This window comes from Rhinichthys klamathensis, unplaced genomic scaffold, assembly GCF_029890125.1.
Source record: "Rhinichthys klamathensis goyatoka isolate OS25496 unplaced genomic scaffold, OSU_Roscu_1.1 h1tg000043l_1, whole genome shotgun sequence".
In the NCBI taxonomy this organism is placed as follows: Eukaryota; Metazoa; Chordata; class Actinopteri; order Cypriniformes; family Leuciscidae; genus Rhinichthys; species Rhinichthys klamathensis.
The window spans coordinates 1,105,625-1,120,000 of record NW_026606590.1 but is presented as its reverse complement, the minus strand read 5'-3'; the positions used below and the strand labels follow the sequence as shown (position 1 = coordinate 1,120,000).

The 14,376-nt window shown below is 45.5% G+C and overlaps 1 protein-coding gene and 1 pseudogene across 1 annotated transcript in view; both read left to right on the top strand.

The window, feature by feature from the left end:
- LOC130082311 (MAM domain-containing glycosylphosphatidylinositol anchor protein 2-like) overlaps nt 1-14,376 on the top strand; it is a 136,999-nt gene that overhangs the window by 36,419 nt on the left and 86,204 nt on the right. Inside the window, exon 5 of the mRNA XM_056247164.1 lies at nt 11,912-12,241. Within this exon, the coding sequence (XP_056103139.1) occupies nt 11,912-12,241 (330 nt within the window). The remainder of the gene's footprint in view (nt 1-11,911; nt 12,242-14,376) is intronic.
- LOC130082344 (5S ribosomal RNA) lies at nt 7,582-7,698 on the top strand (annotated as a pseudogene).

Here is a 14,376-nt window from a genome sequence, read left to right as displayed (position 1 = left end):
TTTTTATTTCAGTTAACGAAAGCATTTTAATTTAGTTTTAAGTTCCCTTTCGAGGGAACTCGCGATGCGTCATCGACGCTTTGGGGAACGCCCCCAGCGTGAATGCGTCTGAGCATCAATGTCAACTAGTCCAATGGAAAGAATGAACGTCACGGGCGGGTGACGTCATGACCAGGAAGGGATAAAGCACATCCGGTGAAACGCGGCATTAGCTTCTGTGTCTCAGCAAGCGATCTGTGTTACTCTGTCTCTGTCTATTTATTGTTGTCTGTTGCATTTATATTAAAAAAGTTATGGCGAAACAAATGTACAAGCAGTGTGCCTCTCCCTGCCCGCGTTATTTAACGGGTGGGGACACACACAAGCTTTGTGTTATTTGTTTGGGAATGGAGCATGCGGTCTCAGCCTTCGAGGGGGCTGAGTGCCAGCATTGCGAGATGCTTCCGCTTCGCATGCTCCGTTCTCGCCTGTCACTCTTTGACGAGAGTGGTCAGGTTCGCGATCCTCAGGGTGCACGACCCGCTGTTGCCGAGGCAGCACGGAGAATGCATTCCTGGGGATCGCAAAAGGATCTTTCGGAGGGGTTGGAGACGGGTCCGAGGGCCTTTTCTCCTTCCTTACCCGGAGGATCCAGTGCTCTCCCCCCGGTGTCGGAAGCCCGCTCTGCGGCTTCTTCCGCCCGGGGAGAGAGCCCTCCATTACTTCATTACTCTTCCTCTGAGGAGGTTGATGCGATGAGTATGGAGAGTATAAGCACACACACTGGGGAAAGAGATTCGCCCCCTTTTTATTCCCCAGCATATGAGGAGCTGGTTGACGTGATGTCTAGGGCTGTAGAAAAATTAAATACTGAATGGCCAGCTGAGAAGAGGGGTGCTCGTCCCAAAAGCAAATTAGACGAGCGTTTCCTTTCTTCAGCTACATCACCTCCACCACGGGGCCTTCCCTTTTTTCCTGATCTTCATAACGAGTTATCTAGATCATGGGATAAACCGTACTCGTCACGTCTTTTCAGCCCTCAAGTTCATTTATATTCAGGTATAAGAGGGCTGAAAGAGTACGGATATGAGGCGATGCCCCAGGCTGAACAGACGCTCGCGAGCTATCTGTCACCTGGTCCAGCATCGTCTCTGAAGGCCTCAGCTTTGCCCACTAGACCGCTTAAAGCAACTTCGGTGTTAGTGGGCAAAGCTTATACGGCAGCAGGTCAAGCTGGAGCATGTCTGAACACTATGACAGTGCTCCAGGCTTACCAAGCTGACCTGCTGGGGGATCTGGATAGGAGTGAGGGAGTTGGTCCTGACGAGGTTCGAGAACTTCGTCGGGCCACCGATCTGTCTCTCAGGGCTACTAAGGAGACCGCCAGAGCAATTGGGCGGTCTATGGCAGCCCTTGTAGCTACTGAGAGGCATCTTTGGTTAAATTTGGCCGAAATAAAAGAAAAAGATCGGGCTTTTTTATTGGATGCTCCGCTTGAGCCTTCTGGTCTCTTCGGCGATGCAGTCAATGCGGTCGTCGAGAGATTTCAAGAGTCAAAGAAGCAAGCGGAGGCGTTTAAAAAGTTTCTCCCTTGCCGTGTCCAGCCCCCTGGGGCTGCTGGGCGTGAGCAGCCCCAGCCGCCGAGCTCCTCATATCGTGCGCAACAAAAAGAGAGTGTTTCGTCTCGTGCACCTCCACATAAACACTGGAAACAGGCGCAACACTCTCAGTCGAAGTCTTCTAAGTCGAAGCCGGATCTGAGGACCGTTCTTCAGGCGAAGAAGACTTCGGCTCATAAAAAGAGGTCCTGACGTCAATGGCGTCAGACCTGTGAGGACGGCCCCAACCGAAGTGGAGCGGTGTACACCTCAGAATACGGTGCCCGTTCCACTTCGGGGTCCTCACGGGACCGTTCTGCCAACCCCCTCACCCTTGGTGCTTCGGGGCGCAGCGGTCTCCAGCGAGTCGCTGATGCTATGCTGCGGCACTGCATCGGTTTCGCGCCCTCTGAGGGGGGTTTTAGAGCAGCCAGGTAGTTCCTGCCATTATGTTTCAGGCTCCAGAACTGGCTGTCTCGTTAACACCAGAGACCAGCCTCGAGAGGCTGGTTCCCTTAGTAGATTTTCTGGCAGCGTGGAAGCTACTGCCAAATATTTCTCGTTGGGTCCTGCAGATTGTAGAGAAAGGATACAGAATCCAGTTCGGTTCTCGTCCTCCTCGCTACAACGGGGTGTTGCTCACAGTAGTGCATCCCGAGCAGGCTCTGGTAATGGAGCAAGAGGTAAAGGCCCTGTTAGCAAAGGAAGCTATAGAACAGGTGTACTCACCCGACAGAGAATCGGGGTTTTACAGTCGTTATTTCATTGTTCCGAAAAAGGATGGAGGGTTGCGTCCCATTTTAGATCTTCGTCTGTTGAATCGTTCAGTACAGAAACTCAAGTTCAAGATGCTGACACTCAAACAGATCGTGACTCAAATCAGATCCGAGGACTGGTTTGTCACGATAGATCTGAAGGACGCTTACTTCCATGTCTCCATCCTCCCTCAGCACAGGAAGTTCCTAAGGTTTTCTTTCGGGGGCAAAGAATACCAGTATCGGGTACTTCCTTTCGGTCAAGCTCTATCACCCCGCACGCTCACGAAATGCGTAGATGCAGCTTTAGCACCACTCAGGCTTCAGGGCATACGTATTCTGAACTACATCGACGACTTGCTGATTCTAGCGGAATCAGAGCAGTTAGCGGTTCGGCACCGAGGTGTCGTTCTCGCTCATATGCAGATGTTGGGGTTGAGGCTCAATGCCAAGAAGAGTGTTCTTTCTCCAGTACAGAGAACCACTTTCCTTGGTGTGGTATGGGATTCAGTGACGATGCGGGCCACTCTATCGCCCGTTGGTGTAGCTGTTATCCTGGCAGCCACAGAAGAGCTAAGGCTAGGCCAGTCACGCACTGTAAAACAGTTCGAGAGACTGTTGGGTCTCTTGGCAGCAGCGTCCAACGTGATACCTTTTGGCCTGCTGTACATGAGACCTTTGCAGTGGTGGCTCAGGACCAGAGGGTTCTCCCCGAGGGGAAACCCACTTCGTATGATCAGGATCACGCGGCGGTGCCTTCGTGCCTTGGTTATATGGAGGAAACACTGGTTCTTAACTAGGGATGCACCGAATCCAGATTTGTGGGGTTCGGCCGAATACCGAATCCACTGGTTAAGATTCTGCCGAATCCGAAACTGAATACCGAATCCTACCCTCATCCTCAGTCCATTAACACAGTAAACACATTAATGAAGTAAACAAAGTGGATTTTTCATTTTATTTTATTACTGTAAATAATTAACACTACTTTTACTTTTATAACTGTAAAAAAAAAAAAAAAAAAAAGAATAAGCAACATTATACATTTTAACAGCGGCGATGTTGTGTAGCCTATTGTTTAGAGTCCTTGCCACCATGAGACAAATCGGCATTGCAAATTGAACATGTAGCTCGACTTGAATTGCCTTCTTTTCACTGAAAGTACTGCCAAACAACACTTTTTCTGCTCACGAGTTCCATTTTCACTTTCTCACAGCCTACTGCATTCGAACGGTCCACCTACTGTAACGACGAGTGGAAATAAGGTGTGGCTCCTTTAAGAACTGCGCGCTCCCTGTTAAACTGTCTGCACTGCAGTCCGTATTGTACAGTATGTGCCGTGCGCCTCGAAGTCGAACACATGCCCATGTATGCGGGTTATTTCTGTTTGATGCTCATTTTTACCTTATTTTGTTAAGTAACGCTGTGGACGGTAGAACGTGTGACAGACAGTTACACAAGTTCGATTGTGGAATAAAAGTGCGAGTTGTGAGATGCCAATCGCCTCCGTGAGTCTGTCTGGCCTCTGCAATAACTTTAGCTGTGAGCTATCCCTATTTTTCTTCCTGACACAACGCCATACACTACTACAGGCTTGTTCGACTTGAACCTGAGAGCTGCACAGACAGATCAGTTTATGACATCAAAGTACCGCGAGAGCAATTCAAAAGCATAAGGAGCCGTCTGCTCTCTATTCGTTCACGCGGTACTTTGATGTCATTCACTGATTGGTGACTTCGACGTAGCCGCGTAGTGCAAGCCTAGGGTTCGGTTCGGTGGAAAAAAATTATGAGGTTCGGCAGAAACCGAACCCCGTTAAAAAGCCCAATATTCGTCCGAATCCGAATTCGAATCCTGGATTCGGTGCATCCCTATTCTTAACCCAAGGTCCGGTGTTGGGAGCTCTTTGCCATCGAGTTGCTTCTCTCACCGGCTGGGGAGCGGTAATGGAAGGCCGCTCGGTTCAGGGTCGGTGGAGGGGTCATCATCTTTCTTGGCACATAAATTGCCTGAAGATGATGGCTGTCTTCAATGCGTTGAAGCAATTCCTCCCAGACCTGAGGGGCCATCATGTGCTCGTCCGTACAGACAACACATCGGTGGTCTCTTGTCTGAACCGTCAGGGGGGTCTGCGGTCGCGTCCGCTTTACAAGCTGGCGCACCAGATCCTCCTGTGGTCTCTGGGGAAGGTACTCTCCCTGAGGGCAGTGTATATTCCTGGGGACCAGAATATTGGGGCAGACATCCTGTCGAGGCAGGAGCTGAGGCCAGGGGACTGGAGACTCCACCCCGAGGCGGTGGAGAAAATTTGGGAGTTTTACGGCCAAGCAGAGGTGGATCTGTTTGCGTCTCAGCATACGACGGACTGTCCACTTTGGTTCTCCCTTACTCACCCAGCCCCCCTGGGGCTGGATGCTATGGTGCAGAAGTGGCCGAGGCTACGTCTGTACGCATTTCCCCCTGTTGCTCTGCTCCCAGGAGTTCTGGAGCGAGTCCGCCAGTACGGAATAAGCCTACTGCTAGTAGCACCACGCTGGCCGAGTCGGATCTGGTTTGCGGACCTGATCCATCTCTAAGACGGTCCTCCCTTGGAGATCCTGATCAGGAGAGACCTTCTGTCTCAGGCTGGGGGCACAATATTTCACCCCCGACCAGAGATTTGGAACCTGTGGGTTTGGCCTCTGAGGGGGCCCAACTCATGGAGAGTGGTCTCTCAACTGAGGTTGTTGAGACCATTCTAAGCTCCAGAGCTCCAGCTACTAGGAAACTATATGCGCTGAAATGGAAAGTTTTTTCTGTATGGTGTCACAGACATCAGTGGGATCCGGTTAACTGTTCTGTGAACACAGTACTCGAGTTCTTGCAGGAGGACTTTACGTCAGGTTTATGTCCTTCCACACTTAAGGTTTACGTGGCGGCCATTGCGGCTTACCACGCCCTGGTGGGGGGTACATCGTTGGGTCGAGACCCCCTGATTACACGTTTCCTTCGTGGCACATTGAGGCTGAGGCCTGCAACTCGCACTAGGGTGCCAGCTTGGGATTTGGCAATAGTACTAGAAGGCCTGTCTAGGGCTCCATTCGAGCCCTTAGATTCGGTTTCAGAGAAATTTCTTACCCTTAAGACTATCTTTCTGCTAGCTATTTCGTCCCTTAAGAGAGTTGGAGACCTTCAGGCCCTTTCGGTTTCCCCCACTTGCCTTTAGTTTGCACCGGGGATGGTCAAGGCATTCTTATATCCGAAACAGGGATACGTCCCTAAGGTGCCGACCTTGATTCCGAGGCCTATTGTGCTGCAGGCTTTCTGTCCTCCTCCTTTTACATCTGTGGACCAGGAAAGGCTGAACCACTTGTGTCCAGTGCGAGCACTGGATACTTATGTTCATCGGACATCGTCAATGAGGAAGTCCGACCAGTTATTTATTTGCTTTGGATCACCTAAGAAGGGTCTTCCTGCTTCTAAACAGACGGTTAGTAAGTGGATAGTTGAGGCTATTTCACTTGCATACGAGTACTCTGACCAGCCGTGTCCTTTGGCGGTCAGAGCTCACTCTACGAGGGGTATGGCGGCCTCTAAAGCCTTGTTATTTGGAGTTTCTCTTCAAGACGTATGTGATGCGGCAGGCTGGTCCTCACCGCTCACATTCGTCAGGTTTTACAGTTTGGACCTGGATGCTGCCCCAGGTTCTCAGGTGCTTAGTGCTTAGTTTCAACAGACTGACACTCAGGTACTTGGAATTCTGGCGTTTTGGGTATTCTCGTTCCCAAAGCGTCGATGACGCATCGTGAGTTCCCTCGAAAGGGAACGTCTCAGGTTACGACTGTAACCATAGTTCCCTGAGAAAGGGAACGAGACGATGCGTCACCCTGCCATACTTCCTGCATCCCTGTGATCGGCTTGCTTCGACATTTTTGAAGCTAATGCCGGTTTTCACCGGATGTGCTTTATCCCTTCCTGGTCATGACGTCACCCGCCCGTGACGCTCATTCTTTCCATTGGACTAGTTGACATTGATGCTCAGATGCATTCACGCTGGGGGCGTCCCCAAAGCGTCGATGACGCATCGTCTCGTTCCCTTTCTCAGCGAACTATGGTTACAGTCGTAACCTGAGACGTTTTTTTTAAGTAATTGAAAGCGATTTAATTTATTTTTATTTTCAGTTAACTAAAATGTTTTAATTTAGTTTTGTTTTAGTTTTTATTTCAGTTAACGAAAGCGTTTTAGTTTTGGTTTAGTTTTCGTCTGCAGCTTCTGTCCTCCCAGTGTTGACACAGAGAACACGTGCTGAGTGCGACAGCATCCGTGTGTTTGAGGCAGTCGTTAGTGTGATTAAATGCGTTCGTCTCTGGATTATGTGGAATAGAACAGGGCCGTAATCACATTTGTCATAACCATAACCATAATCGAAAACCCCCTAAGCCGATAACAGAAACGCATTATATCCCACAGGAAAGAGCATCTCTGAGTTACAAGTACAAAATGAATGTCATACGCAGCCTGAACCTATAATGCATTCAATAATGTGATAATTGCATTATAGATTGTCTGTTTTGTCTAGTGTTTTGTGCATTAAATGCACCTGTGGATCATGATTATGTTACACTTTAAAAAGTGATCAGTTGACTTAACCTAAAAGAAATTGAGGAAACCCTTAAAATTATTGAGTAAATAAATTTCATGCTTAATTGAAAAAATTAAGTTATGTGTTCACATAACTTAATTTTTTCAATTAAGCATTAAGTTGATTTACTTAATAATTTTAAGGCAACGGATTTAATACATTTCTTTAAGTAAGTGAACTGAACACTTTGGACTCATTTTGCCACGGTTGTTCTGTTGAAAAATAATCAAACAGCTTATGATGTTTCCTTCTATTAATATCCAGGACACAATATGAACGTCTGTGACGCTGTTCTGCACTAATGCAGCCAGAAAAGACATTTAATTCAGTGCATTTCAGATCAGTTATGTGGCTTGTCACATGTTGGATCTTGTAATGAATAATAATATGCACTCATGAATTTATTCCATGAATGTCTGCTGAAGATCTAGAATATTAACAAGAAAGTGTTTTTCTTCTTTTGAGCTACAGTGATGAATAAATGCATCAGATTATTGTAATGCGTCTGGGCAGTTTTGTGATTTATTTATATTATTTCATTCAAGGACATATATTTTATTCTTATTTTTTTCTTTGCCACAAAATATAATAATATTTATTATACAATTAAATATATATATATTTATATCCAGCAGCCATATCACCCTGTAGCCCAAGACTGGTTGCCCACTGAAGCTAAGCAGGGCTGAGCCTGGTTAGTACCTGGATGGGAGACCTTCTGAGAACACCAGGTTGCTGCTGGAAGAGGTGTTAGTGAGGCCAGCAGGGGGTGCTATCCCTCTGGTCTGTGTGGGTCCTAATGCCCCAGTATAGTGACGGGGACACTATACTGTCAAAATAGCACCGTCCTTCGGATGAGACGTTAAACCGAGGTCCTGACTCTCTGTGGTCACAAAAAATCCCAGGATGTCTTTCGAAAGAGTAGGGGTGTAACCCCGGCATCCTGGCCAAATTTGCCCAGTGGCCTCTGTCCATCATGGCCTCCTAATAATCCCCATATACTGATTGGCTTCATCACTGTCTCCTCTCCACCAATAAGCCGGTGTGTGGTGGGCGTTCTGGCGCAATATGGCTGCCGTCGCATCATCCAAGTGGATGCTGCACATTGGTGGTGGTTGAGGAGATTCCCCCCTTCTATGTAAAAAGCGCTTTGAGTGCCTAGAAAAGCGCTATATAAATGTAATGAATTATTATTATTATTAATTATTATTATTATTATTATATATATATATATATATATATATATAATTTGCATATACACTAATGCTAAATAAAAATATAAATTACACTTTTATTAATCAAGGATACACTAAATTGATCAAAAGTGAGAGCAAATAGATTTATAATTTGACAAAAGATGTCTATTACAAATAAATTCTGTTCTTTTGAAGGTACTTAGCATTAATATGTGTATAGATTATTATCACTGTATAATGTGTTGTAACGTAGTGATCTTATTTATAAATAATTATTTGAAATAATTGTGTATTAATCTATCATTTATTAATAATTAATCAATATATACATTTTATTAATTATATTTATTAATAATTATGCATTAATACACTTATTTTTGTTGTTTTTTCATAAATAAGTTTTTTTAATTATTGAAATATATAGTTTGTTTTTATGACATTTAATATGAGTAATGATAAGTTTTATTAAACTGCAAAAAATATATATTTTTATTGTTTTTTGTATCTATATATATATATATATATTTTTTTTTTTGGTGTGCAATATGAGGCAGGCGTGTTTTCGAGAGGTTTTGTATGATTCACACTAACATGTTGAGCGCTGTTTGTTTTCATCACTGGGAAGAATGTGTGTTTTTCTGTCCTAGGTTATGAATATGAGATGCATTATTCAGACAGCATCTGCTGCGTCATTGTAAATGAAGATGCATTTGCGTTTGCAGTGAACTGGCGGTTTCTAAGCATGTGCTTTTATCTGTTCTCGCAGTGGAAGCACGAGTGTTACTGCGTTCAATCACACACACATCAAAGCGTTTCAGAGGAGCTCAGCAGAGCGAAGGCCGCAGCATCAATAATGCATCACAAACGTGCTTTTGTGTGTTAACTTGCATTTTCTGCCCCGGTGCTTTTAAAGCCGGCCTTTCTCTCTGCTTCACTCTCTCGATGCAGATTCCTGCGTCCTTTAAGCTGCGTGTCTTTCTGCTTCGTTCTGCCTGTGTTACCGTTCGGATGCGTTAAAGCTGAATAAAACCCTTCCTTAAACAGACACAAAGCTTAAAAACGTACAGAAGCACTGGAAGTCGTCATGGGAAAGTTGTGTTTGTGCAGGACGTCCTCATGGTAGTTGTATTCAGCTTTTAATGTTGTTTATATGTCTATTTTTAATATGCTTTAACACAAACAATGTGTAAGTTCATAAGTCGACAGCATTGCTGAGTATTTCCTCCTTAAAACTGCAGTGAACCAAAGACAGTCTCAAAAACACGGTTTGAAATCGCTGGTGTTTCTGACGTCACAAACGACCTTGTAACCAATCAGATCAACGTGTGATCGTCAACCAGTGGATCTCTGAGCTGAGTGAGTGAGTGGAGGCGGGGCTCATCTGCATATTCATAGGACCACGCATACTAAATGAGGTGTCGAGTTACAATCAAGATATTTTAAGGCATGAAGACATTTTCAAGGAAAAAACATTTAAATATGTAATTTTGGTGATCAACGAAGAGTTTTAAGGGATACAATGATTAGGGGGACTTTAATATGTGTGTTGCTGCACACACAGTTTCCCGAATTAGTTTTAGAAGATAATAGTGCATTTCATTCTGACTGGTTGTATAAATTAGTACGTTTTTGCATAAACTGTCTTAAGAGTTTGACCAACAAGATATAATCAGTCTTACTTTTCAGATTTTTTAAACTTTAAGAAGTTATGATTCGTCTTAAAGAAAAAAAAAAAAAATTCAAACAGTTCATGCTGCTTTTCCTTTAAGACTGGGCATAACTTTTTAGTCAGTAATATAAAAATGTAAATTGGTCTAATTTGAATATGAAAAGTTAGACCGATTATCCCTTGACTAACTGCTGGTCGAAGTAGTTGTATAAAAAAAAAATGGAAAAAAATAAAACCCAAAAATAATAAAATATATTTTGCAAAAACAATAAAAAGACATTTGTCTTTTTTGTGATATATATTATCATTATTATTAATAATGAATTATTTCTGGCTCATATTGCACACCCAAATAGGTTTATATAAACCAAACAGTTTATATACTGTATGTATATGTAGGCCTATATGCATATATATGTGTGTGTGTGTGTGAGTGTGTAAAATGTCATTTTTCAGTAGAATATTTTCGACGTTCATCACTGCAAACAGGACAGATGCTTTGAATTAATTGAGTTATAGTTTAGTCAGCGCTTTAATATGACTTTAATCTGAATTTGAATATTTCGCCCCCAAGAGAAATTCGATTTATTTGATTTTCTCTTCAAGCTATTAGATTCCATCTTTCCCAGATTATTTGTGATATTTTATCAGGACTCATCTCATCTGCTCGGTGTTTTCTAGGAAAGTGCTGTTCCGGCAGATTCCCAGATATAAACGCTCTTTCTCTGATAGACGATGATCGCGTTAGTTGATTTTGAGTCTGCGACAGTGTGTTATCAGGTCCGGCAGAGAAAAGCTCTGATCAGAGTCGCGGCGTCTGTTGTGTCCGTTATCTGATCTGGAAAGGTCACCGTTGCTCGTGTTCTTCAGCTCCACAGGGTGAGAAACGCACACCCGCCAGACGCCAGACGCAGGTAATTGTGTTTTATCTCGAGTCGCTCGAGCGGGTGACCGGCTCACACTGACCTTTCACATTGTTCAGCGCCGTGACAGTCTTAATGAAGTAGCATTTGAACTACTTTTACATGCATATCTTTATTTGAAGCCATATGATGCCCTTGATGTAGTTTCAGGCTCTACTAGAACAGGTTCTCCTGCTTGAATGTTGATTATTCTCCTCATATTCTCCATTGTTGCGGCTCCTCTCTTCCCGGTCTGTCAGTAACGCTCTGTTTACTTCCTGTCTCTATGAAGCCCCTCCTTCTGAAAAGCACACTGTGCTCTGATTGGTCGGCTGGAGCAGTGTGTTGTGATTGGTCGAGCGCTTCGAGTGTGTTTGGGAAATGTCCCGCCCCTTTCCATAACCGCCAGTTTAACACACAAACACACACTCACTCACATACTCACACACACACACACACACACACACACACACACACACACACACACACACACACACACACACACACACACACACACACACACACACACACATACGCACGCACTCACTCACTCACTCACTCACTCACTCACTCTCACACACTCACTCACTCACTCACTCACTCACTCACTCACTCACACACACTTACTCACTCACTCACTCACACACACTCACTCACTCACTCACTCACACACACTTACTCACTCACTCACTCACTCACTCACTCACTCACTCACTCACTCACTCACACACACTCACTCACATACTCACACACACACACACACACACACACACATACGCACGCACTCACTCACTCACTCACTCACTCACTCACTCTCACACACTCACACACTCACTCACTCACTCACTCACTCACTCACTCACTCACTCACTCACTCACACACACTTACTCACTCACTCACTCACACACACTCACTCACTCACTTACTCACTCACTCACTCACTCACTCACTCACTCACTCACTCACTCACTCACTCACTCACTCACTCACTCACACACACTTACTCACTCACTCACTCACACACACTCACTCACTCACTCACTCACTCACTCACACACACTTACTCACTCACTCACACACACTCACTCACTCACTCACTCACTCACTCACTCACTCACTCACTCACTCACTCACACACACACTCACTTCTTTTAGTTGACGGTGTTTCTTCTGATCTGTGTGGTTCCAGCGCTGAAGAAGGGCCGTTTCTGGATCACGCCCGACCCGTACCACAACGACGACAACATCCAGATCGGGCGCGAGGTGAAGATCTCCTGCCAGGTGGAGGCGACGCCTCCCGAGGAGCTGCAGTTCAGCTGGCTGAAGAACGGCCGTGCGTTACGCAGCTCCGAGCGGATGGTGATCACGCAGACCGACCCCGACATCTCCCCCGGAACCACCAACCTGGACATCATCGACCTGAAGTTCACCGACTTCGGCACCTACACCTGCGTGGCGTCGCTGAGGGGAGGCGGCATTCCTGAGATCAGCATCGACGTCAACATCTCGTCTACTACTGGTGAGTCTCAGACCCGAGCTGGGTCACACACACACACACACACACACACACACACACAGACAAACAATCTCACACACATGTGCGCACAGACACACACACTCCCGCAGACAAACATTCACACACACACACTCACACATACACACACTCGCGCATCATATATTCATAATATAATTTATTTATATTTTTACATTCATTTATTTATTCATTCATCCATAATAGAATTTATTTATTCATATTTAGTTTTGTATTCATTCATTTATAATGGAATTTATTCATTAATTCTTAATAGAATTTAATTAGTTTATTTATTCTTTTATTCATTAATTCATAATCAAATTTACTTTTATTTTTTCCATTCATTCACTCATGACAGAACTTCATTTATGTATTTAATCATTCAATCATTCATTAATTCATTCATCCATTCATTCATAATATAATTCGATTTTATTTAATTATTCATTCATTTTTATAGTAGAATTGTATTTATTTTAATTAATTTATTTTACCTGGCTGATTCCCAAACTATCACAGGCTTGTGAAAAACAGAAGAGTGATTGTTTCTCATGAATCCTGTTGTCTGCGCACACACACACACACACACACACACACACACACACACACACACACACACACACTGCATAATCTGACCACTGAGGATGTGATTAGTAAATTCCCCTTGACTTCAGGTTTGATCCGCATCCATTAGTGTGTTCTAGTTAATTGCATTGATTATTGTCCTCCGCTTCGGCTCTCCACACCAAACATTAATGCTTTTATCATAAGACGATCGTCTGATAATCTCAAACAATACGATCAATCACACCTGAGTGTTTGTTCCCTCAGCATGGGTGCGGATCACAGTGGACATCATCATAGTGTGCGAGAGTAGTGCACGAGTGTGCGAGAGTAGTGCACGAGTGTGCGAGAGTAGGGCACGAGTGTGCGAGAGTAGGGCGCGAGTGTGCAAGAGTAGGGCACGAGTGTGCGAGAGTAGGGGACGAGTGTGCGAGAGTAGGGCACGAGTGTGCGAGAGTAGTGCGCGAGTGTGCGAGAGTAGGGCACAAGTGTGCGAGAGTAGGGGCACGAGTGTGCGAGAGTAGGGCACGAGTGTGCGAGAGTAGGGCACGAGTGTGCGAGAGTAGTGCGCGAGTGTGCGAGAGTAGTGCGCGCGTGTGCGAGAGTAGTGCGAGAGTGTGCGAGAGTAGTGCGCGAGTGTGCGAGAGTAGTGCATGAGTGTGCGAGAGTAGTTCGCGAGTGTGCGAGAGTAGTGCATGAGTGTGCGAGAGTAGTGCGCAAGTGTGCGAGAGTAGTGCCCGAGTGTGCGAGAGTAGTGCACGAGTGTGCGAGAGTAGTGCGCGCGTGTGCGACAGTAGTGCATGAGTGTGCGAGAGTAGTGCGCGAGTGTGCGAGAGTAGTGCGAGAGTAGTGCGAGAGTGTGCGAGAGTAGTGCATTAGTGTGCGAGAGTAGTGCATGAGTGTGCGAGAGTAGTGCATGAGTGATGAGAGTAGTGCGCGCGTGTGCGAGAGTAGTGCACGAGTGTGCGAGAGTAGTGCGCGCGTGTGCGAGAGTAGTGCGCGAGTGTGCGAGTGTAGTGCGCGAGTGACAGTAGTGCATGAGTGTGCGAGAGTAGTGCGCGAGTGTGCGAGAGTAGTGCGCGAGTGTGCGAGAGTAGTGCGCGAGTGTGCGAGAGTAGTGCGAGAGTGTGCGAGAGTAGTGCGCGAGTGTGCGAGAGTAGTGCGTGAGTGTGTGAGAGTAGTGCGCGCGTGTGCGAGAGTAGTGCATGAGTGTGCGAGAGTAGTGCGCGAGTGTGCGAGAGTAGTGCGCGAGTGTGCGAGAGTAGTGCACGAGTGTGCGAGAGTAGTGCGCGAGTGTGCGAGAGTAGTGCACGAGTGTGCGAGAGTAGTGCACGAGTGTGCGAGAGTAGTGCGCACTCACTGCGAGACGGAGAGCAGCAAGCCAGCGATTAAACGTCTTCTGATTATTAGATGAGGCTCTGAATATGTAATTTGCTCAGATGAAAGGCTCTATTGTGTTAATGGAGGAGGAAACTGGGTCATCTGAACTTCTCTTACATCCAGACTGGGATTGTGTAATGGGTAAATGTGCTTCATATATGTCTTTTATCAATCTT